Raw genomic sequence first — 27,246 nt, 5'->3', positions numbered from 1 at the left:
TTAGGACTGTAGCAGTGTGAAAAGGTCTCCTGCCAAAACCTTAGGTTTCACTTGAGAGAAGGCAAATACTTATATATATATTAATATGTATTTCTACTTACTCACAAACTGCAGGGAAGGACAAACCCACAAAGGCACTAGACAGATATTCTGTATACATTTCATTTGCAACTCCTTCCAGGTAGTACTTCTGCCACGTATCCTCCTCAATCTAAAACAAAGAAACACAGATGCAGATTTCTGAGTAAAACCAAAAGCTCTCTTTAAAATTTACAAGCAACTTCTTAAACTTGAATCAAATTTTAAGAAATAAGACACTAGACAATTAATATTGCTTATTTTCACAGGGTTTCCTGAAGTGTCAAAAAAAAAGTGTCTGTGTACTCAGTAAATCAAGTATCCTATGTAAAAATAATACACTTAATTCTTGGCAAGCGCATTTGGCATAAGGTGAAATAAGGTTGTACAGAGCTTGAGAAATAATGTTTCTCAATGATCTCTTTCAGAAAATTCTCTAGTGAAATGGTTGCATTATATTGTTATTTCAGTCTCTCTAACAATGTTACAAATATTTTCACCTCATTTATGAGTTGATCAGCAGTCAAAATTTATTATTTAAATTTTTTTTTTCTTCTCTGAATCTGTAACTAACAAGCAAATTATAATAATAAGAAACATATACTGAAACAATTTCTTAGTGGTCATCAGTGCTTTAGGACAACAACTGAAGAAAAACTTTACCGATAAATTCAGAGATCTTTTACTGTTGAAGGTATGAAGGAAACCAAGTCAGAGGTGCTACAGGACCACCATCAAAAGCTCAACAGATTTGGCTAAGCAGAAGTTTCTAGTGATATCTGATAAGTGCATGCAATCCCATCTAGCTTCCAGCTGCTGCCCTGGGGTCCATGGATGTCATATATTTGTAAAGCTTATGTCTCAGAGACTCTGTAAGGTCTTCCGATTAGCATCAAACATCTATATTAAGGTAAGTGGATCAAGTCTCTTAGTGTCTATCAGCGGGAATAACACTATAATTCATGAGAGCAAATACAAAGCTAGCTGTTATGACTGGAAATACTGCATATTCTGAAGCTTTTCACTGTTGAAATCCCAGGTCTCTGTACTGTAATTTGTGACATCATACAAAGTTTCTTTGAGATTTGACTGTCATTCCCAATGAAACCTTCCTAGGCAAACTAAAGAAACCACCACAGGCAAGCAGCTTGAAATATCTAAGGCTTCGCATGATACAGTTGCTTCCCTATTTATTACATCACATTAAAAAAGAGCAAAAATTTCAACCACAGTGGGACATTCCTGTGTGTAATTATCTCTTTGGCCTTATTCACTATTGTGCTATATAATCGTGTGAACTGAGAAATACATATTTGCAAGAATTATACACAGCACAAAAAAATGTATGATAATACAGTATATATAAAATTAGCAAGAAACATGTCAATTACAGCAGACTAACAAAAACAATGCGATATATTTATTTTTCTCACATTACCACATTTACATTGACCAGAGTCTACCTGACTAGATAGCAAATAGGAAACAAGTAAAAGGCAGAGAGAGCTGGAATTTTAATTTTCTTAAAAAAAGCACATGATTTTCAGATCATGGAAATACTTATCTTGTAATTTAGTTTATGTCTAAAAACTATATTTTATTCTTTGCAAAAAAATAAACACATTATTAGTTCCACTGTTTAGGTAGCCCCATGATGGTCTTAATCTTACAGAGCAGATAGTGAGACAGTATTGAGTTCAGATACGAAGGCCAAAATATTGACATAATAAGGAAGTAGTTGTTGGTTTTTTTAACTTTTGGTAGAGATTTGCAAAGCTATCAGAAAGGATTTGGACAACTATATATCTCTTAAATATTTCATAAGTTGTCTTTTTCTGATATCCCCAGCTTCTCCCGAAGCTCAGTCTACACTGTGTAAAGAAACAATACTAATTCTGCAGGAAACAGAGCGGCAGCCAGGCCCAATTAAGTGGTGGAAAGGATGCCTGTGAAACATCCTCATAAATTACTGCAGGTAAGGCTCAAGTGCTTTCATCTACATTGCTTATCTTGCTTGTCTAAAGTCCTAGAGTCAGTGTAATGGCAACCAGCTAAGTATGAGCCAGTTGGGGTTTTTTTACATAGAGACCTGTCAGCATTTCAGAAATTCTTATCAAAGAATTCAGTCCAATAAGATAAACAAATTATTACTGCTTTGAAATGTTGTTCAGCTACATTACTGCCCACTATATCAAATGCCTTGGATAATGTCCAGTCAATGATTTTAATGATATGAAATGCCTTATGGCAGCAAAACATAGGCCCAGATGTTCTTTATGGTAAAAGCATTTTGGTATGTTTGAAGGAGCATGGGGTTTGTTATGAACATATATAATCCAAACAGCAATATAAATGTACATCTCTGTCAGTATTCACAGAAATAAATTATTACATGGGATTTAAGTGATTTGGGTAAAGGTGTCCAAATTAATTTTTTCAGCTACTCAGCAATAAATCAAATTGAGAAAAGCATCTTTAAGCAACGATTTATCTCTGTGTCAAACTACAGTTGTTTTAAAACAGCATTAAAGCAAGAGGTTGTTGCATAACATGTAGAGATTAAAGGAAATCTCACCATGTAAATTCAAAACAGGATAAAAATCTAAGTTGGGAAAAATGAAAGCGCATACTCTAATCACCAGAAAGTCCAGGTCTGTGACCCACAACATACTCTATGCATTTACAATGTAACCAGCAACTGGTTTTTGGCCTCTTAAAATTAAAAATGAAATCATGCCTACAAGAATATAATTCAATACTTTTTTTTTTCTGGATATTAATTCTTATTTTTTCTTTAACTGGTTTGTTTATATCATTGTTTCATTAGGTTTGCTTCTTATTATTCTACTCTAAATTATGCTTCTAAACAAGGTATAATCAGACGAAAACATATAGTGTTTAACAAAACATTTAAGTAATTTATATTTTTATATTTTGAACTAAATCTTTAGGAACTTTCAAAATCTTACATGCTTTAGGAAATAAAATTGTATGAGCACAAACTGTAAAAGTAAACTACATTTTAAAAACAAAAGCTATAACTGTTGCAGAGTACCATTCATTCCCCAAGAGTCTACAACGAATTTTTCATGTTCCTTCTTACACACTTTTAAACACTTAATATTTTCTAAAAGGCTTATAGTTCTGTGTTCCATCTTCTTACTCCAGTTCCAAATCACAAAGCTCACAAAACCCTATGAAGTAAGAATTCTATAGAAACGCATTGATGTTTCTCTTCCTACTCCTTTTTTTCACTCTTTTTGAGCACTGTCTTCATCCCTGCTCCCCCTACCCACAGTTCCCTAAGTCTCTGGCATTGACTCTGCCTCTTTGTTTCTCTTCTCTACCATATCATTACCTAACATCACCCACAATATCAACAGAACTGTTTCTCTAGGCTAATGTCCTGTATATCTTACTTTCTATTTCCTTCTGAACTTCTTTATTCAAATGGAAATGTCAGGCTGCCTAGCTAACATGTACTAGAGGATGCAGAGCCACCAACTAATAGTGCTTTAACTGATAGAGTTCTTTATCTTAGTTCCCCATCAGCAGTGTTTCTACCTCCTCTTTCAAACTCCTCTTTTAGGCTTATAATGTGGTTATCTTCTTTGCCTTCTTCAACTCAGTCACTTATTCTATGCTTAAATCATACAGACTTCTTGTCTTCCCACTAATCAGGATAATCTGTGAAAAAATGTCTAAATCATATCAGAAAAAATCCACTTTTAAAAGCTTTAAGAAACACAAAGACCAATTCCATGTTGAACTAGCAATTTATGGATAGCCAGTACCAAAAAAGTGAGAGACGCAGTACTGTCATACCTACTAAACTCAGTGAGTAAAACCTGGATTATATTATTCGTTACCAGGAATTAAAGCAACAGCCCATTAAAAGGCTTCAGAAAGGGAATTACAAATGAGCCTCTATGCTTGAAGAAGAACATGTCAGAAGTGCAGGGCCCTAGCAGCATATATGAGCTACAGCTCTGATAATTGTTTAACTTCAAGAAGCATTTTCATTCCATGTCCACACGTGGCTTGTATTGAAATGCTATAATCATAATAATGCTGAGCTTTTCAAACTCTTTTACAACTTAAAAGCACTTCTTCCCTTAATAGCCTGATCCACAGCTCATTTAAACCACTCAGACCTTCTCTACTGTTTCAGACATGCTTAGGATCATTGTCTGAACAGCACTAAGCAGAAGAAAAGGACAGTGTGTTTTGACATAATGATCTGAGTAAGAAAAAATAAAATACATTTCAGATTATATGGTTAGATTATTAAATAACATTTATATTATTATATATTAAATAATACTATTGCTTTTTATTATATTACAATACATTATAGTATAATATAACTTTCATTGAAATTTGGTGTGACACAAATCTCGGACAAACAATTTTCCAATATTAAAAATAATTTGAATCCCGCAGTTATTTTGACAAGTATTTTATACGTTTGCATTTTTATCCGACAGGCTGACTACTAATTTGGGATTCACCACTCTTTCCCCCATGTTAAACTAGTCAAAAGGCACTCTTTCAAAAGAATGTTCTAAAGAACAGAAGGATTGGAAACTTTAAGAAAACAGTGAAATATAAATGACAATGAATTTATTTCTTTTAAATTTTCTTCTGCTGTTGATAGGCTGCCAAGTAACCAGTAACTTTAGTTCTGGAGAAGTAAACAACTGAAAGAATAAATTGCAGTATGGAGATGTTCCAAATCATACACTCCCTGACAAGTGGGCTGCAAACAATCAAGAGAAATTTCTTCCACAGAAATTGTTTCTCCATTCAGAGACCATGTGGGATGCTAAAAGGGATTTGCATTGTATTCTTCTTCACCACACAGAGAGAAGCTGTATCACATTTTTTTATAACCCTTTTATTTATGCGAAGCTTGCAAATGTTGCTGATCAGCAACTCTTTATATACAGAAAACATAAAGTGCAGGCTTGATAAAAAATAAGAGTAATGATAGCAAGGACATGTTTGTAACTTATGGTCTATTTTGTGGCTTTTTCTTAGATTGACACCACCTGGGGTTGGAAAAAAATATACAAATACATTACGTGTTTCTGCTTTCTTCCCTTGCTTTCTTTTCTTTAGGCAGATGGTTTTGATTTGGAGGAAGGAACTGCAGATCAGACCTATAGTTAAGTACTCACCCTTAGTCAAGGACCAAGAAAGGACTGGAAAAAACCAAACTCATTCACAAAGCAGTGATCAAGCTTCAAAGATACTGATTAGTGCTAAATCAATCTTCATGAAGTGATCGGAATGTTTGATATGCTCTGTTAAGATACCGTGAAATGTTGATTAATGAATTTAAAGAATTGCTGATATTTGGGATGCTATACAATGTTATAACATAATGCTAATAACAGACTAAAGATTATTTTTGCATTTTATCTCTGCTTGAACCATGATGTTTTCCCTGTGATTTCAAAGAGAAAGATGTTTGCATGCTTGGTATTTCTTGAAAGGCGGTACCTGCTGGTCTGCTAGAAATGAAAAGACTATTAAAAATGTCTGGTGTTCAATATTTCTTTCCTAATTCCTCGAGTCTTGCAGTTACCCTGAGTTTTAATAGAGCAATATTCCACAGATAAACGTAATCTGTTTCTCCCATAATCCATGTCAGTGAGGTACTAATTTCAAAATCCTTCTTTGAAAAAGAACTTCCCCTGCATGATCATAAAGAGAAGTCTTTGCAGGATATTCTGTTATTTTTATCCCTGAAGTTAAATGACTAACATACTTCAGGCTGATACTGCAGCAACATAAGTAAGTGTAACACTAGAAAGATAGTAAGACAGCACAATTAGTGGTTGATTCAGCCACAAGGAATCATTCACTCTCTTCTACTGGTGACTGCACTATAATAAGAATACACTTATTAAGAATAAGTACATAGCATTTTCTTTTGACTTTGATGTTAATTCATAGCAAACATTATCACAGGATGCTGTGTTGGTACAAAAAGAAGTAATTTTTTTTCTTCAGAGACCTTACAAACTGAAGAGGAAATTTTAGCAAAGGAACAAACAGTTAAATTATTCCAACCTCAGCTAAGAAGAAAGGTAAAAAGAGTTTAGACAACTGTTGGACCTCACATAGAATCTGCCATATCACCACAGTGACTTGAATCTGTATCTTCCAAGTTCCTCTCTAGTACTGTAAGCACATGATTACCTTTCCCTGACTAGGTTACACCACAATTCTGTCTCCTGAATAGTCATAAAACAAATCACTCACTAATTCAATAGCCTATATAAAGAATAGCTGGAAAATGACATAGTGTATCCCAAGAGAAGAAATCTAATTTTCATCTGGATCTTTTTTTAAGTCACAATGCTCCTCTGCTCTGCTCTATCTGTATATAGATACAATGTTGTTATCAGCAAATATATTTACATAACACAAACCATTTCCTAGTGAGACAAGGTGACAGAGATACAAAAAACCAATATACATCTTGCAACCACACCCATTAGTAGTACCAGGAAAAAAAATTAAACCCTTAATATATCCAGCCCTACACCCTGGCAGTGTAATTATCAGGAGCTCTGTAGCCCCAACTGATCTATCTTGTTCATAGCATTTGGTTCTCAGTGTAATTATGTTAACAGTTACATGAAAGAGACTGAGTATATCTGAACCTGATAATGCTATATAATCTCATCTGTCAAGATCTAAGTCTCACTATCAACACAGAGAAATAACGCTAGAGTTGTAGTGTGACCTAGGATCTTTTTATTAAGGTAGTGACACAATGAAAATTCCTTTATAGCACAGTGGAAGCAGCTGTAAAGTCTGCTCGCTAGCATTGAATAAACTCAGCTCATCACCACGAAGGAAAGAGCACAAAACAGTAAAAAGCCTTTGAGAATAATTTCAGATGTTTGGAAGAAGGTCATCCATTTGATATTTTAGACATATTCTTACTTTGATAAACAGCCTTATCTAATGAAATAATAAAAATCCCCCCAAAAGTACAGTAAATTAAATGAGTTAAATCTATTCATTATCTCTCCAGAATAGCACTTGAATATTTTAGTTCTGTTGTTAAAATGATTTGGCTTTATTCTAATGGCCTATTTTTTTGGTTCAGCATGTGTCCCACTATGGAGTATTTTGTCTAAGAGCATGTAACTCAGAAATTCTGAATGGTCTTCACCAAATTATAAGGTTTGTATCAAAAGATTAAATAAAGTGTTGTGTAAACTACATGAAAGTTGTTACCTATTTCTGTTCTAAAATACATATAAAATTTTTCCCTTTGAAGATGCCTAGAAGGCCATGTAGAGAAATGTTTTACAAAAAATTCCTAGAAAATAAACATCTTCACTAAGACAATTTTCTTGAGTCTTTGCCAAGCTGTTTTCATCTACTTTCATCTAACACAGGGACTCCTGCCTTCCTCTAGGCTCAGAACGCTTCCAGGGCTTCATGACATTTAATTTTAAAATTCTCTTCTCCATAGCATTGTGGGTATTTTATAACAACACAGATGAGAATAAAAAGAAAGTACACACAGAATATTCTTGATTGGTAGTTGAAAATAAGTTGTACTTTGAAAGCAATGTATTTTAAACATTTCGTCACATTCACCTGTAATGCCCTTTCAGTCCACCTAAATTGCTGGTGTGAATGTCTGGTTTTATTATGCCTTTAGATATGGATATCAAAATCTGACAGAGAAGTAATTGGCTGAAAGCAGTTCACACATTCTCAGCAAAGAGTGAATTCTTAGATTTACAGCCTTATAATTGAATTTCCTTAAGCACTATAAATTATCCAGTACCTCTTTACTCAATTCCATTATCTGCTTAAATCAAAGGTAACAAGTATTCTTAGTGTTATAAAAATTTTACAACCTCAGACAACTATTCTCACAGTTCTTTCTGTATGCAAGAACTTTTTAAAATTATTATGAAAAAAGTATGTTTTATAAAACATCAAATATGTAAATTAATATTAGCTCTAATTTCAGTAAGACATACGTGCATTTTTTCATTGTTCATACTAATGTAGATTTTTATTCATTAATTAGAGTTTTATTCAGTACTTTAATCATAATGCAAATGATAGATTGGTGTTGATCTATTTGAATGATTGAAAATGCATCCCACGGTAGACTTTGGTCCAAGACAAGTATTAGTCTTATCTCAAGGACTGATCATATTTGTAAAAAGCTAACAGTTTTCAACCACAACAGTTTTCAATTCCTAGACTTGATTAAAAATATTACATTCAGGCAGACTTTTTAGAGAATAAATGCCTTTGGTAACAGGCTAGATTAATATTTGGGGTAGATCCTGTGAGGTAAGTAGATCAGGTAATCAGTTTATTACGCAGTCTCCTCAAGAATGTGACAATAAACCAGAAAGTTGCAATTCCTCCCCAAACTCCTTTTAAAATTCTCCTTCATTTGAAGGAACTCATTGTTCATAAACTAGTGTCATAAAAGAGTCCAAGGCTGCCCAAGTGGCCAAAAATAAATAGCAACACAGTTGATGTGATCCATCAGTGTATGTAAGCACCTGATAGATGTAAATCTGTGTGGCTTTATTACATCTCTCTTTCAGTCTGCACGAGAAAGGAATGTAGTGGGAGAAGTATGCACTGCATATGTGTGGGTGTGAGCAAGAGCTGCCAAAAGAACCCACAGAACATTTCTGCTCTCAAAATAGCTTAGAGGAGAATTGAAACTGCTCTAGATCATTCTTCAGATCTGGAATGAAGTGTACCATCTTACCAATAGAGTAAACACAAAGTAATTTGTGGACTCGTGTTATGCTCACAGACCACATTCCACATTTTATTAATTTACACGAGAATACTAACTCATATTGGCTTGCATGGTTGAATACAGGGACAAAATTTGACCACCCTTACCTTTTATTCCATTTACTTATTTTTGCAGTATTTTTCATATGGGTAGACTTTTGGTATACATTTGCTAATCAAAACAATACAGAAATTGCAGTACAGTATACTATTGCCATTTTTTTCTGAGACTACGTAAGTAATAAAAAGTCACAATTACTTTTATTAATACAGCTCTATAACAGTGTGCTATAAAAAGACTGGATTATTGAAATACAGTTTACAGGTGTAAAGTTATTTTTTCCTTAACTTATCATTTGTTTACAATCTATCTTTCTTCCTTTAAATGTTTACGGAACCTTAATCTTTTTGAGCTGATTTCCTTTTTGTTCAGTTTGGTGCCAAAGAGAACATAAAAGATTCCATATGAGATTACATTGCTAAAACCAAAAGGAAAATATTAGGAAAAAATATAATATTTTGAGGTTTCCTAGTTTGTTTACCTCTAATATTGGGCAGACTGTTTACACAAATCATTTTGCTGTAAAGTAACACTTAATGAGTTAAATGTGTGCAATGTCACCATCAATCATATTCATTAGTGTTTGACTGACCAAACAGTTATGACACATTAAATCACTTTCTAATCACGTTATGAAGGAGGAGGAACAAACACACATTTCAAGCTTTCTCTTAAACATAGAGAAGTTTCAGTACATTTTCCTGGAAATCTCGCAACTCGTGGAGACTCCACTAATGTTTGCCCAAGGAATTTATGAAAATCTGACAGTACTTAAGTTCAGTGCTCTGAATGAAAAGGGGTGGAAGTTTTCCAGGGAATGGACACCTTTCTTTTCATTAGAGTCCTCTTTAACAATTCCAACCAATGTAGTTTGCTCTTCTACAATACACTGTTGATTCACAGCCACCACTCAGTAATAGTTTTCTCTTTCAAATACAGGTTTAGAGTGAGAACGCTTGAAAAAAGAACATCCGTTCAGGTAAATAAAGAAACAAACCTTTTGTTGTTGCCAGCTGAGTTGGATTTTCATGAAGAAATGTTTCAGTTCTTCTTATGTTTATTTTGCTTTAGATTTTAATATATTCAGAGATCTTTGGAAACTGTATGCATTTTACTTGCCTGGATGATTAATTTTTAGTTAAATGGCAGATATCTTTTAAATTAGTACTAAAGGAGTCTTGCATTGTCCCAATGCACTATTTTATGACATTTTTTCTCTCACTGCCACCTAAAGATGACATCTGAAGTAACACAAGTTAAGGTATGTCTGCACACTATTCTAACTGTATGTGATCACAGATACAAGAGCAAAACTGACATAGAAAGCTTCCTTGAAATCGAATTCATTGCTATTTTTAAGCTTATTCTGTATATATAGAAATACTCTGATGTAATCTGAGTAGTGCCTTGCAGAGCTGAGCCTTCAGCTTAAAACTGTTCATCAGTGAGGTAGTCCATTCTGTCACTGTGCAAAATTATAATATCTTATAAAACAAGAAAATATAGTATTGAAAGTGGGTAAAATAATGGCATAAGTGGTTAGATATATTCTCTGTAAAGATGCTACCTTTACATTTGTAGTTTTTGACTTGTCTAAACTTTTTAACTACAAATCCAGGCCATAAATGTGTGTGTGTCTAGTACAGTTCCCCATAATCAGACATTTGTACACTTTATCACTTTCTGAATCTCTCCATTTTCTCACTGCAAGTTTAAATTCAGTAGTAAAATAACCTGAATTAAGGCTGGGGCTTCTGAAGATACCCATATATTTGGATCTCCTTGAGAGAAAATTGTTCCCTTCTGATTTTGGAAAGACAGAAGTTGAGCAAAAGTTTCATGTCTACTTTTGATGTCAAGAGCAAGGTTGACTCAGTAATTTGGATATATTAGTGTGACTGTTACAAAGGTTTGAGATTCCTGAGAGTCTTGGGTTACCACAGCAGGCAGGAGTGAGGGAGACCAAAATAACCAGCAAAAAGAATGAAATTCATAAGATACATAGTCTTCTTCTGGGATATAAGTAGAAAGGATTAATATCAAAGGGACCATATCCTGATGAGTCATAGATAGTTCCCAAGTTTGGCTTTACTGAAGTTAAAGATTATTTTTTTTTCAAACATGAATAAAAATGTAAACATCATAACTGCAGACAGTAAACTACAGAGTCCAGGCCTTGTTTATATATTGAAACCTGGCTCTTTTTTTTGACTATATGTGATAGTCTGGAACATTTTTGACACACAGGAGTCTGCTGCCTCCAAAGGATACCTTAATAAGAATTTCAGGCCTTCATAAGAACTAAATAAAGACTCAGTGTCCTGCACCGACATGTGCATCTCTAGGAGAACAGCCCTGGCTTTCTCATCTGAGAACATTAGGCTTTTTTTTTTTCTTACTTGGACAATGGAGTTGTAGTGGACCATGGCCCACCTTATACTCCCGTTGTTTCCCATTCCATTAATAACACTCATGGGATTGGGAACTGACCATCCTTTATGTTTGAAATTAGTGTCCAAGAAAGGCACGAAAGGAAGCACAGATTGCTGCAATCAAGGCCTTGGTCCAGTGAACTAGTACAGCTGCTGTAGAAGTCTAGTAATGGCTGCATTAAAATTTGACATTTACGTCCAAAAGAGCTCTTTGACTGAGAAGAAATAAATACAAGAATGATGTTGTAGGAAGTTCAGGCTTCAGTTCCAACACATGTTCCTTATTTACTCTCATAGTCAGAGGTCCAATAACCACTTGATGTGAAAGACTAAAATGATGAGTCTTTTTTCCTAGGCACTTTGTTGCTATACAGGACATACATTAATCATATTTTTGTTTTAGCAGCAGGGGCTTTTTTCATAGATAAACATGTGGTTTGTCTAAAAGCAAAACACACCAACAGAAATATCTCCCTAGAAATGGGTGATGCTTTGAAAAATAGTTAAAGGCCAAACATTTTATGAATAAAAATAAAAACATAACTTGATAGAACCTGGCTCATTGCCCGGTTTGCAGCAGAGAACTTTTGTATGGACGTGTGTACTGTTTTTTTTTTTCTTACAAAATCTGTTAATATGTTCCTATCTGTTTCATATTTGAGTCATGTTCTCTACTCAACTCTGACAAACTTAATTGCAGACTAATACATTATAATGAGACAAGACATTACCTTTATGAATGACCTCATAGAGAAGAGGTTGGCTAACATTGTTGAAAGGCCCGGTGCCAGGCAGCTCTGGGCTATGAAGCCCAGCTTGAGCTCAGCAAGACAGATTGCATCATCCCCTTCTTTCCAGTTCCAGCTTGGGATATTTAGCAGATGGGCCTGGGAAACAAACAAACAAACAAACAAAATACCCCATAGGTTAAGCACCAGAAATACTTCCTCAAATACAGTACTATTGAAGGAGATAGCAGTAAATTATTTTCTTTGTTACTGGCTTGATTTTTTCTGAGTAGTCAGAAGCACTTCAAGTATTTTAGAATTTAATTCTATGCAAAGAAATGTTCCAATCTTACCTATTATAGATAAAATCTTACATTTCTCAAGCCATATTCTGGCTGTGACACTCTGCCATGTCCATCCTCAAACCTGAACGAAACACGGAATGTTGTGAAGTTTTCCTTCCCTTCTGTATATTCCTTTTACAGCACTCTGAGCTACTCTCTGACTCATAAGGCATATACATAATATACAGGAATCAAATATAACTTAGAATACAACTTGTGTGAAGCTGCAACCTTTATCAGACATTGTCACTTAATACAGTAAACTCAACATCTTCTGTCCTTTCTATTTCATTCCTTCCACCCCAAAGGATAGCATGTAGTGAAAATCCAAACTTTTTCCCAAGACTGCTATTTGTAAGGACAGAATAAAGAAAACAGCTGATCAAGACACAGATCCAGTATTGACACGGATCAGTTAGGTAATAATATTGTTCAGTTGCTGGCATAACTCTATCAGATTCTTTTTTCCATCTACCTGTACATTTGCATAGACATAAGGAAACACAGAGGCCTTTCTGCTTGTTTCCCTTCATAAGTTAATATCACAGTTCAGTGCTTTGATAACAGATCTTGAGGACACATTAATTGGAAATACAAAGGACAAATGCAGTATTTAAAAGACCTTCTCCCCTCAACCTGTATCGAGAGAAACATCTCAATTTTATTATATAAGAAGACAGGCTCCTTCCATTCATATATGGGAAGAGCGCATCACAAGCAACAGTAACTGCTCTTGTTCTAGACAAAGGTTACAGCTGTAAGGAGTTGCTAGTTGCCAGTAGTCAAAGTTTCTAAGTACCAGAATTGCTGTGTATTTCATTGAATGAAGTCTACCTAGCCAAGGTTTCTCTCCAATGCTGGCAGTGTTTGATGCTTTTCATGCTTTTAGAAATAATAAAAGATGCAGATCACATATGAGTAGTCTGTCCTCTGATATATTCTTCCTAGCCCAGTTAACTAGTATTTTATGGACTTCCTCATCTCAGTATTAAATTAATTGACCTCACTGCCACAGATTTACCGTAAAAAAATTGCCAAATTCCTTTCCAAAGTGGATTTATAATTTTGATCTCCACAATATTTTTATCAATAAATTCCACAACGGCATTATGTTTTACATGAAAAAATAATTTTATTTATTTTGTAGCTGTTATTTGGCAATTTCAGGTCTACATTGTCATGCAAGAAACTAAAAAATCACAATAAATCTCCAATAACACAATACTACTATGCTGCTTTTTTTTAATTTTAAGTATCCACAAAGAATTGACTTCAGATGACTTGCCTAGGGGCCACCAATTCACCTTGGGTAGTTCTAGTGTAATAAGCTGAGCAAAACTTATAGAAGCTGAGCAGTTAAAAGCTCGTCTGGAATCAACAGCAACTATGGACACTATAGGTTTGAGAATTAGACCCTAGGCAATTAATAAATATCAGGATTTTGATAAGGTCCCTTGCATATATAAATAAACTGAATTACCTTGCAACTGGATTACATGACAAAGCTTATTAGGATGTTTTTGTTTGGAAAGAAAAATGCTTACTATTACTGGAGCTAGAAAAATTGTGTATGAGTGAATATATATAGCAAAAAGATCTGGGGAGAGATGCTGTTGGTTGTCACATTACCTTATTGTGATACTGCAACATCTGAGTGATAATTCTTATCTTCGGATGATAATTCTTTATTGAAATAACTCTAAAAATAAAAGAAAAAGCAATTAAAATAAGTTTTAGCTGATAGGACATTTAGATAATGTATCTTAATACCTCTACTTTACTGTGTTGTTAAATCCCACAATTAAATCTGTACCCCCTTATTCATCTAGCTGTAAAGCATACTGATTGAAATCAGACCTATGCAAGATTTACATTTAGTCAAATTCAGTTAATAACCATCGACTAATACTACAGAACATTAAACTTCAGGAATTATTCAGCCGAATGGTTTGCTCTTACAGAATTTGCAGAAAAAGAAATTTATTTAGCAGATACTGTTCAGATACTGTTCTCATTTTGTTAGGCAAATAACACACTTGCAATTATTATGTCATCTTCGGTGATTATCTTCACATCTTTGAACCAACACAATGGATCAAGTTTTTTAATATGTCTGAAAGAATGCCTTTCTTTCTGTCCCATCACATATTATTTATTTATAGTTGCTAGACATTCATCATATTCAAACACCTTGAATTTTTATGGATTATTTCAAAGCTTGATATTGAAAATGATATCTGAATGCTGAATTTATAAAATATGTAGCTACTTCCATAATCTGCAGATTTCCTGAACTCTTAATTATTTAGTGAGCCTAAAATATACTCAGCTGTGGTCAGATTAAGTGGCTGAAAAGAAAAATGTTTGAGAAATGAGTGGATTGATAACATGATATGAAGAGAGGAATATACAATTTAAAAATGAAAAAAAGCATTGAACAGATAAAAAAAGTCCAAAAAATCAGTTTTGCATACACAAACTAAAGGTAGATAAAAGAAGATAAACCAATCAGAAAACCCGCTGAATTGTTATGGAAACATCAGTCTCATAAGACTCAATGCCATAACTGTTTATAGGTTTATTGTAGAAAGTATATTGCAAACTGCTCGTCTGGCTTGCGCTTTGAAGCATATCAAAGCTAGAGCATGAAACAAAAAAAAAAGTTGAATACGTGATTTTAATTTATGTTCTCTTTTGGAAGGAGCAAACAAGTCTTCCTTCTAATTTTCCATTTCTTGCTGAATTATTTAATTAAACATTCAATGTTGTTGAATTAAATTCATTTAAATGTGAGAAAACACAAGAGAATTCCACGTTCAAAATAACACTTTTGCATTAAGTTACATTAAATGTATTACATCTATTAAGAATGCACTAATCTACAACTGGAATATTTTTTATGTATTTATGCAATTAATGTCAAAATAAAGTTTCTCACATTGCAACTCAAAAGCATATTTGGAAAATGAAATTAGGCATAGTTAAGCCCTGCACCTTCCACAGACAGCCAGACCTCTTGCGCACAGTGAACTTTTTCCAGAGGAGACATGGTGTAGTTGAGGATTGTCAGAGTTAGGCTAATGGTTGGACTAGGTGATCTTCAAGGTCTTTTCCAACCTAGATGATTCTGTGATTCTGTGATTTTAGTTTTTAAATGGAGAGACTGGTCTCATTAAAACTAGGGTTGTATGAACAAAAGACAAACAATGGAATGGCTTAGGTTTGTTGTAACTCTAGCTGCCATCTACTGACTGACTCTTACATCTCCTTCCTTCACAGAATAGAAGGGGGAAGGCAGGACAAGATCTGGTGGTCCCTAATGTGGTAAGTGCCTTGTCAATCAAAATAAGCGATATTCGGTCTTCAGTGTAAAACAGAAGGATGCAGCTAGGAGAACATTACCATCATGAAGTGTATGCCTTGCTATCCCCTGACCAGCACAATTACTTGTAGGAGCAGATGTATCAAGGAGCAATCAGGTATGAAATGATTAAGGGTGATTCTGTCCCATCATTAACAGCAGCCCATGCAGTACATGCGCTCAAGCAAGATACTGTTGCAACAACGTAACTGCATTCCCTTTCCCCTCATTTCTAAAGACAAACCCTAGGTCTTGCAAAATGACTACAAGTACCAAAGCTTGTGTTCCAAGTGTCTCTTCTGACACACTCTGAAGCAGCTAAATTAAAATTTTAGGTAGAAATTTAGGGTATCCTCATCTCTGAACTTTTTAGACAATCTTGTAATTTGTCCCATAGGAAAAAAAAATAAAAATCCTGCAATGTTCTTCAAGTGCAACAGATCAGCAATAAAGCTCCCTGTGGGTATAGCCTATTTGCACACCAGAAGCTAGTTAATCAGAGTTAAGAACCAAAAACCTCTTAAAAACTAATGAGTTTACCTCATAATATTGGAGGCATCTTCAGCATCTGGGTCAGCACAGTATTTATTGGCAAGGATTAGGCACGCATCAGCTGACTCTATCTGAGACACCAAAGAAAAAGCAAACATAATCAGCACCATCTCTTTCCAGCTATTCTTTCAATATAAAGCATTAGGGAATGTAACACTGCCATCATGATTGTGAATGTCAGTTCTTAATACTGCTGATGCTACAAGGAGTTAGTGTGAGTTATGTGAGTGATTATAACAGTTCTCATATATACCTAGCAATTTCTTGAAACTTGCTTATGATGCTCAGACCAAGTCAGTAGTTTAACTATTGACTCTTAGATTGTATCAGCTCAGGCACAAAGGTGTAATGGACATATCTTTTGCAACCAGATACTGAAATTTAGACTCATAAATCCATAGGAAGTTCCTGTTACATCAGTACAGTGCTCCCGCAAGTCCTGCAGCTTTGTTTGGGAATATAAATACTTTCCTGTTAGAGACAGGAAGAGGTGGCTGAACTGATGATTTCGAATCTGAGCACCAGTTTTAGAAAGCATGAGGAGGAGAATGATCTGTTCACAGGTCCTCTGTGTTCACACAATCCTTAGCTCTATTTAACTCAAAGTGGATGACAAGAGTATTTCCCAGTGTATACAGCAATACGTCAACACAAAGAAGGGTGGAATAGAGAACACAAAATACCAACACACAATTTTATAGTCATAATTAGAATTTGTTCTAATGAACTGGAACAGTGTGTATTGGGTTACAAAAGGTTAACCAATTTCTGCAGCCAAAATGAACAAAAGTCATGATTAGTACTCCAGAAAGTGTTAACATTGCACTAAAATATTATTGGCTTAAGTAGCCAGTTTACATTCAATTTAAAAAAAAAAAAGAAAAGAAAAGAAAAGAAAAGAAAAGAAAAGAAAAGAAAAGAAAAGAAAAGAAAAGAAAAGAAAAGAAAAGAAAAGAAAAGAAAAGAAAAGAAAAGAAAAGAAAAGAAAAGAAAAGAAAAGAAAAGAAAAGAAAAGAAAAGCATAAAAGAGTTAATGCTGTATCTGACAGCTTGTCATCTTTATTTTTTTTACGTTTAACCATCATGCTTTGCTTTAAGAGTACAAACTAATTTACTATAGAGAATTCTAGACCATAAAGCCATCTCATTTTAGCTACCAAAGATCTTAAGATTTTAAGATTAAGGGGTTTTTTTTAATAGGATTCTAGACAATAGAAAAAGTGTTTTACATGTGAAAAATTATTTTCTAATCGTTCTCATGAAGGTAAAACAATAGAATTTTAAGCAATAAAACAATGTTCTATTACATCAAACTAATGTAAAATAGACTCTTGAACTAAGTCCCAGTGAAAAATTCATAGAGAGTTCAGTGGAATGGCAGACAATGTATCTTAAGTCACAGAGTTACTGTAGCTTTGAAGATCTAAAAATACAAGGAAAAGAAGGTTTATAAGATTAGATACTATAATTTCTTAGGCAAAGTAATAGAGATGGAAAAACAATCTTTTGGGGTTACATGAAGGAGAGCTGCACATTTTTTTTCCAAATAATGCAATTAGTAATTTTTAAAAAGTCAATTAGCAGGAGAAAAGAACAACAGAGCTGTTACCTTCACTCTCGCCAGGTCATGGGGATTAAGGACTGAACCCTGATAAAATTCCACCTGAGTGAAGTGTCGTTTAAAAAGAGCTTCCAGCTCAAGGTTAGGAGAGATACTGCATTGGGAAGAAAAAGAAAACACAAGTACAAATGAGAATTCAGTTTCCATAACTGCCCCATTTCCTTAATTTATAATCCAACCAATTTATTTATTTTAGGTATTCAGACTTCTGCTGATGCTTTTCCTGTGGTGTGGAAACAGTGTGAAGTACTTAAAAGACAAATGCTCTACTGCTTTCACTTCTGTCTACAGTGCTTCCAGCCCACTTCACTGTGCTACTCTGCACATTCACCATTTTTCTGTTTCTCACAGAGGTCAGTCCAGAAGAATTGGTGCCAACACCTGAAAACATTCTCACACAGCATTCTCCACAGAAGTTGTCTAGTAAAAGAATCACCCTCTGCATGTCCCTGTCATTCTTAAAACAGCTAATTGCATCAAATGAAAGAGCTCAATGCAGTTTTTCACTAAAAGCGGTAAAAGGAACCCTATACAGACCCTGTGGCCTCTCTACATTTTAACATAATTATGCTGTGACTTTCTGCCTCTTTTCATTTTGCCATAAACAAAAAAAAATTATATGGATCACAATCTATTATATAATGCAGCACCAACCTTGTAAATACTTTTTCTGATGCCACTCATCAAAAAAGAAGGGATTTAATAGCTAAAGAGTAAGCGCATGAGATATTTGTCATGCCAGATGGCAAATCTAGTAAAAAAACCAGATACATGCAAATATTTGTCTGTGAAGGTACAGAAGAAAGCAGGCACAAACAAGTAGCCAGGTCTGAACTCCTACATGTGTGTATGTAGTTTCCTGATTCCTATCACTGTGCATTTTCACTAGGGAACTCTGGATCTCTACATTCCTCTCACATTCAATTCTTATTATTACATAGAGAGAGAAAATAATCAATGTCTAGTTCAATTTAAAAGAACTAGATTAAAAAAAAAATGTGCAGGTGCTGCTGATTCTTAGTTTTTCAGCTTCCTTTACTGAATCATCACAAATTATTCTTAAACTTTTAAATATTTTTTTTGACAAGAATAAAAGTGCATAACTTGCTTCTAAATGCAAAAATATGACTCATTCATAGCTTGCAACACTTGTAAACAGATGCCATTCCAGGCACAAAAGACCTTGCATAGTGTCTCTCTACCACAAGGCTATAGCTAGCAGCTTCTTCCATAGGCACCTTATTTGATGTTGTATTACATTTAATGCAGAATAGTTACATATAACGTAAACCAGCAACTGCCTTAAGGCAGCTTTTCAAATCCACCACAAGAAAAATGCAAGAGGCTATGTGTGTGCAGGTATGTATATATGGGTAACAGAGCCATGCTAATTACCACCATGACAAGAATTTCTTTTTCTTTTTCACTATATCTGTAAAGTGATGTATCTCATTTATATTAAAGCTAAATCTGCACCTATATTTTTCTTTTTGTAAATATTTTGCAATATGAAACAAGCTTTTTTTCCTTAAGTAATCAAAGGTTAAAATGTGTTTTCAGGTAGCATAAGTTTATATGACACAGTATTTTTCACTAATTTTACTGATTTTAACAATTTTGATATTTTCACAAGAAATATTTGCCACTAAAGAAAATTCTCATATCTATTTATTAGTATTTCAATATTTTTTATTTCATAATTTCATTTCCACTTCAAGTATGTGTTTAGTGATCTACCTCACAAACGACATGACTGGGTCTGAAGTGTGCTTGAAACACATATACTTAGCAATGGATTTAAAAAAATTCCAGAAACAACTCTGTTTTCAAAATACATTGTTAATAAATGTATTTGCAAACATTAATTTTAAGGTTAGTTTAATCTTGAAAGATCCTCTGTCTTCCCAAAAAAAGACAAGTCTTAATTTAATGAGGTTTTGTAACAGTTGATAAGACTAATGTTGAAAGATTACTCACTTATGCAGAAAGACGATTTCTACGTTGACATCATCCCTATCCTTGTGCAGGAAGTCCTTCAGGAAGTTGGACACACTTTCAAGTGTTATGTGACCACAGACAACTATGTGCCTGTTACAGAAAAATCACGAGTTAATCTTGCAAAGCAAACAAGAAAGCAGAGAAGGAAACGATAATTTATTGGCCAAAAAAGAGTATTAGTGTCTTCTTGATGTTCCTCTAGATCCTATTTCATGAAGTCAGAAAGGAAAACCTCAGTTCAAAAAAAGATGCTTTGCAATTGCAGATACATATACACTCTCACCTGCAAAGACTACTAATAGTAAACCATTTGGTCAAGTTCTATCACACATTTAACAGTAAGTGGCATCATTTATATATATGTTTATACACTGTATTAACCAGTTCCCTTCAAAGTCATATTTCTTTATTTTATACATCTTTCTCCACATCTTCATCTCCTCTACTGAGATTTACTGCTTAAATTTTTGGTTTATGACATGAGACAGAAAATCTCCCTAAAATGATTCAGTATTTTTCCATAGTTGAAAGCAGACACCTAAGCCAATAAAGGCAGTGCAAAGCCTGGTAATTATAGGCCCTAAGCTGTAAAAAAGAAATCTTTTTCCTACCAGAACTCCTACAAGGAGTATACTTTACAATAAGGAATCATTTGTTGCACCATTGCAACAGATGGCTTAGAAAATCAAAGTTTGAACAGACTGTGATGTCAGAAACACTTCTACTGCTCCACATTTCCATTACTAGATGTAGCTGACCATGTAAGATGGAAGTACAATATGCTACACACACATTATTGAATTCTACAGCTTAAATTGAGATGCTGAAGGAGAGGAAAACGCACTCTTCATGACTTAAGGGATCTTTGCTCCTCTATTATTGTAAAGCAAAGCCCAAAAATTTGTGATTAGAATATCCTCCACTGTTTCACAATTTCTCTCACGGAATAAAATCAATCCCAGCTTCCATTACTGTCATGAGTTTAAGACAGATAGTGATTTTGATATGCCTATTGCTAACACTTCCAATAACTACACTGCTCACAGCAGTCAGGATGAGGGACAAGGTGGTATAGATACAATTCCTGAATTAACAGAAAGTCAACTTCATTAGAGTCATATAGTCTACGCACAAGCGCTACAAACACAATTTCACAAACTTATTTGGCACTTCAAATGCCAAATGTGAAAGTAAAGTAATTTCAAGGGTAAGAGGTAGACCACCCAGGTCTAACCCACTTATAATTGTTCTGTGGAAAACTCGGCAATGCAGAAACGTCATTGGCTGGAAACAACAAATAATAGGTGGCACCAATGATTAATTATGTAGTGGGTTATAATAGAAGTCTGTTCTTGCTTCATAATTTGATGCCTCATAAAATATGTGAAAAGTGTGTACAACTCATTGGAAAAGGGATAAATATGCAGAACAAAGAATAAATCAGTAATATGCATCATGAACTGAACAGTATCACCATCTTGTACTGTTACTTTTGCAGTGGTTCAGATGGTGACTAGAAAAACGAAACACATTAAACTATTATACCAGTCCAGCACATTCTTATGATATTGTTCTACTAGTACCACTTTAATAAATAGCACAGCAGAGAGTTTTAAAGCTTTATTTAGAAATATGATAAACTCCAACACTCCTTCTGCATAAGTTCTTAGTGAAGTGACAGCACCAGGACTCAGATGTAACTTTAGAAACAGCAGTAGTCAAAACCTTCAATGCTTTCATTCTTTTTAACAGGCAAGGAATATATGGTTATATGAGACTCAGATCATGCTGGGTTATATTAAACATAGGACACAATACTATGAACTTTTATTGCTAAACTAGCTACACAGAGTGTCCTCTTTGGCTTCAGTAACATTTTGCTCAATTTTAACCTAAGTTTTTGGTGCAGTAAGTGTACAGAGCACTGAGTTCTCAGATTTGAAATGCTTAAAAACACAAAAATCCCTGCATTACAGCTTTCCTGTTTTATGAGGCGGTAAACACAATGTCAGAAAGAAAAGACATAAAATATATTAGCTCATCCTTTTTTGGTGTAAGGGGTCCTTAAGAGGTTTCTTCTGAGACCTTTGCAGCTTGGCAGAGTTTGCAGGACACTCTATACAGGATAAAACGATGCCTGTATTCCCCTCTTCAGAAGCACTCTTCCTCAGTTTCCCTAGTGGTCAATTGCCAGAGCTGCCAGCACTATGCATGCATGTGTTATTACGCTCTGTTAGGTCAGGATAATAACCTTCAACACAGAAGGGTAAAATAAGACTTCAAGAGCTGAGATTCACCCCCCCACCAAATGGATGGATCTCCATCCAATATATCAATGTAAATGGAAAACCTCAAGAAAGTTCCAATTCTGAAGAGATGTTTTAAAACTTAGTGGTTTATTAGCTCTAATTCTGAACAGACTGTTTGATACATTATGTTACACTAACATATTGGAAAGTTCCAGCTGTCTAGTGGTATTCAGAACTCTTTTCCTGACTGTAAACCCATCTAGCATCAAAAACCACAAAGACCCAAGAAAATGATAAAGCAGCTAAAAATATTCATTTGTATTCCTTATGGTGACTGTACACATTTGCTATGATGACTAATTTTAAACTATGGGTATTATTTTCTTCAAATGTTTCCAACTATTTCTAATTAAGAAATTGAACTTTCCATTTGTGTAGTTGATGCATTATTTTTAATAACAGAATTAATTTCTTCTTGTAGGCAACTGCTTTGTACAGATCCTATGCTGTTAGCTTTAGCAGGGTCTCTTCCTGAATGCTCTTGCACAGAATATTTTCTTCCTTCCTGGGAGATTTCACTTCATATGTTTCTCTTCTGACATTAATTAGAGTCTGCATTTTAAAAATATGAGTAAACTGAAGAGAAAAACTACAAGCCAGATAGAGTGTGATTACTCTACTGCAGAATAAATGTTAATTGGATCATAAGATTACAAGATAATTCAGGTTGGAAAAGACCTCCAGAGGTTATCTACTCCAAAAACCTCCCACCAAAAGCAGATGCATTTGGTACAATAATTCGATCCTGTTATGGTTCTCATTCAGTAGGGTTTCACAGCAATTTGCTCCAGTGAAAATAAAATATTTGGCTGTCAAATTCTCTTGCATCTGAACATCAGGACTGAGTTTTTGGAAGTGTCAGAAGGTATCTGCACCACAGTTTCATTTTAGCACTCTGATCTGGGGCTGGACATGATCCATTCTTCTCTTCTCTGTTGTTTTTCCATAGTGCAAGAGAGTGTCCTGAGCAGTGATTGCAACAAACCCTCCTACTTTTCAGTGTTTTCTGATGAGATACTTACATTAATTTTTGGTTGAAAACTCCCCACAAAAAAATCTCTTTTTAAAATAAATTACATTTTTCTTAGAAGTAGAAGAAATTGGAAACAGATTTCCTACTTGCCTGGAAAGAGTTATTAGGTACATTATTTAAGAAAATTTAGAAAGCTTATATTGTTCCAATCAGTCCTGTATAAGATTTGAAGATTGTAACTTCCTCTGCTTGTTCCAGTAACCATTCCCTTTCCATGTACCAGACATTTTTTTTCCATGCACCAAGTTTAAGCAAAGCAAACATACTGGACATCTTTTGCTTTGAGCTAGAGTTAGTTGGTAGGAAAATATTGTATTAATAATTTGGGGTCAACAGAAGTGTTCGACCCTTTTGTTTATGAAAAATCTCAAAACTATTACAGTATTCAGCTAAATTATTATGATTTACTTTTTTTTGGTTTGTTTTTCATTCTTTCAAAACAAAATTTAGAAATTCCCTTACAATACTAAATACTAAAAACCCCACAATTCAGGAATGTAGACATTTTTATTGCTGATAAGTATTCAGGTTTCTGTTAAGTAATAGTTGTCATTGGTATCATGTTATCAGGGGTGAAACTGGTTTAATATACCAATGGGAATCCATATTACATGATTGTGATGCTTCAAAATTAATCTTTTACAGGGAAACAAAAGCTTACCAGGAGCCATATTCTATCAACCAATAAAGCCACACTAATCCATTCTCTCCCATATGTACTTAGCATTTGCAAAATTAATTACTGTGAGAAATATGAAAAATTAGTACAGTTCTACACAGTTGATTTCACCTGTGATTCTACACAGTTGAAATTCTCTTCAGTACCTAATTTTTTTCCACTCAAGTATTGACATAATGACACATTTGCTAAAAATACAATAGCTTCTTATAAAGTAAACAAAAATGGTGTTAAAAGGTCCACAGCTACCACAGACACAAACAGCTTCAGGAAGAAAAAAATGAAATAAGCAAAATCTAAAATATCCAGAATTCTGATATGGGATAATTGAGAACATACACTTAATCCATGTAAATAGCACTGTAAATGAAAACAGATCCACTGTGAATAGGTTCCTTCAAAAAGGATCTTTGCATCGTTCTTTGTTCAGAGGACACAATACAAAAGACAAATCTTTTGCCTGTTTATTTTGAAAGAAATCATATCCATTTTATTGGAACAAATATAAAGAACTTGAAAAAAGCCACTCTAATCTGTCATAATAAATCAAAGATAGTAAATACGAAATTCTGTTTAGCCTTCAGTTGAATACAAGGTATTCACTTGTCAAGTAACTAAATGAAGTGTGACACATATTGATCTAGATGTCTCTATAAAACTATAATATTTATATCAAATACATATGCTCAAATGTCTTCATGGCCTTTGTGCTTAGTGTTCTGATCATGCCTTCATCTATCAACCATCTAAATACTTTGTATACCAGTAGCAGGCTATGGTTGAAGTAAACAGGTTCTTGTAAAGTCTAATCCTCAACAAAGGATGTGTCTCAGTCACTTTTTTTGGTTAAGAAAAGTCAATAAATGCCAACAGAGACTGTACGTACGGTCTTCTTGTTTATCTATTAGTGGTATGCATTCTTTAAATATTCCAGTTTACAATATGTTTCTAGCTGCTCATGCTTTTCATAATTTACTTAACATTATTCCAGACACTACTAATTTGGTTCCATTAAATCAAAGCTTTATGCATGTGTTCATGTGTCTCTCTTATTCAGTTAAACACATGCCTTATTTTAATATAAACTACTCTCTCAGACAAACAGAGTAATACGTGCTGTACAGTCATGATTTCATGTTTTTCTTTTTTTATAGAAAACTTGAATCCAAGGATGGTCCTCTAAGGACCACTTATTTAACCAATGCATATAGTGAGCCAGAATAACGTTACAGTATTTTAAGCATTAAAAAAACTTGCCTATGTATTGCATATATGACAAAAGCAAAGACTGAGAACCATTTATCTATAACAGACCCTTCTGGACCGAAAAAAAGACACATCAGGTTGGTTTTTAAAAAACAGTTCTAGCCGGTATGAAACTAAAGTGTAACTCCCAAACTTATCTTTTTGCATTAGTCATTTATATCTGTGCAGATATGAAAATACTCTGAAAATCAAGACAAGATACAAAAATACTCTGAAATCAAGACATGATATTGTTTTTAAAATTCACCTGTAAGCTATTTTCTCATCTGATTCTCCAATCAGGCTGTAGAAATCTAGTACAGAGGCAAGAAATAAAAAATACTCAAGAATATAGCAAACTATCTGTCAAGTATGTAGCATCCCAGCAACTTTATTTTAACATTTGTTCTCCTGTTTGTTGGAAAGCAGATTTTCATTATGCTCTTTGCTCCTGGAGGATTAAAAATTTCAAAAGGATTGAAGTTACAGAGAAGCCAAAAGCACTGACTTTCAAATATGTATCAACATTAAGTGTATAAAATAATTTGACTACACTGGGACTAGCGATGGGATTGCAGTATATGAGAACATCTGAGGTACCTTTAACTTCTCTAAATTGGACCTTATAGCTTCAGCTACCAACTATTTGGGAACCAGAGTGAACTTATGCAGCCTGTACTAAAGCTGTTGTGGTTAATTCTGACAGAAACTATCTGTTCTTTCCAACAGGTTCCACCCTCTTTGAAATCTCTTTTATATTTTGAGTGAAGAAAAGGAGTTAGTTAATAGCATAAAATGCTCAGAGCTACATTGTATATGGTATACAGTACAGATAAATGGAATGGCACTGGATCATATGTCAGATGGACATAAAAGGGAAATCATTAATGTCAGGCATTTGAAAGGTACCACTGATGCGGATATTAATTTACTTTGTGACCGATATAAGTATGTAAAATTACGACTCAGGAAGGAATTGTTTCACACTCTTTCAAACATGAAATTGGTAATGTGTGACAAACAGTCACACACAAGACCCTAATTAGTTGTGAATTATCACAGCTATGGAACTACATCAAGTGCATTGACACAAATCCAGGTTTCAGTCTTGCTCAGTGAATATTGGTGGTGTGTCACTGGCAACCTTTAAATATTAGAAATTGTTTCTAAAGAGCATGGAAATAGTACAGAAGAAATCACTTACACAGGTCCTCAAATATTTTATGCCTACCTAAATGAGATTTCTACTAGAGAACAGGCTGATAGAGTGCATTTCGGATACTTTAAACCTGGATAAATAGCACACTCCTTTGTTTAAACTGCATATTAGAGCTCACATCTAAGTTGTTAGCAATAGCATGCTATCATAAGTGATTCGCTGTGAGCTGCTTTGTTTATTTCAACTTCCTTGCTCAGTTACAGCTAAATGAGTTTATCTTACATTTTTATGATCTAAAGAATCGTGCAACACTTATCTATAAAGCAAGTTAAGAAATAAAAGTTAATATTCCTTGCTTGATGCATACCTCTGAAGTATAATAAAAAGAAAGCACAGTAATTTGTTTCTTCCATGGTCTGGATTAGTTAACAGGCTTCCACTGTAGCTTAAACTAAAGGATGAATATTCATCCTTTCATTTAGTCTTGATGATAATATTCTCTAGAGTATTTCTGCTTTCGTAAAAAATACCACAACTTTTAAGCACAACATGACTATATCACTGTAAGACATAAGTGAATAATTTAGTATAAATAGAAGTAAAAACTGTTAAATGTATGGCATGCACAAGGAGTTCATACTAGAAAGCTTACAATAAAATACAGGAGTAAACTACATCTCCAGCATTAGCATCTCAGTTGCAAACAGACCTTAACCTACTGTTCTAACCCCTCCAAACCCCGGGCTTCCTTCTTGTGAAAATTTGTGCAGCAGATATCACACATACAAGACACCCTGTTACTCCTTTTGAAATCAATTGAAAATATCTTCCCTTAAATAAA

At 34.2% G+C, this 27,246-nt stretch overlaps 1 protein-coding gene across 25 annotated transcripts in view; it reads right to left on the bottom strand.

The window, feature by feature from the left end:
• Window positions 1-27,246, bottom strand: part of KCNMA1 (potassium calcium-activated channel subfamily M alpha 1) — a 532,608-nt gene that overhangs the window by 130,590 nt on the left and 374,772 nt on the right. For all 25 annotated transcript variants that reach the window (XM_074907159.1, XM_074907158.1, XM_074907156.1 and 22 more), the window contains 6 exons: window positions 19,960-20,070; window positions 17,971-18,076; window positions 16,350-16,432; window positions 14,078-14,147; window positions 12,108-12,263; window positions 102-211 (listed from right to left, as the gene is read on the bottom strand). In XM_074907159.1, coding sequence (XP_074763260.1) covers window positions 102-211; window positions 12,108-12,263; window positions 14,078-14,147; window positions 16,350-16,432; window positions 17,971-18,076; window positions 19,960-20,070 — 636 coding nt within the window. The remainder of the gene's footprint in view (window positions 1-101; window positions 212-12,107; window positions 12,264-14,077; window positions 14,148-16,349; window positions 16,433-17,970; window positions 18,077-19,959; window positions 20,071-27,246) is intronic.

The sequence above is a fragment of the Athene noctua genome, chromosome 5 (genome assembly GCF_965140245.1).
Source record: "Athene noctua chromosome 5, bAthNoc1.hap1.1, whole genome shotgun sequence".
Classification (NCBI taxonomy): Eukaryota; Metazoa; Chordata; class Aves; order Strigiformes; family Strigidae; genus Athene; species Athene noctua.
This window is presented reverse-complemented; position numbering and strand designations above follow the sequence as displayed.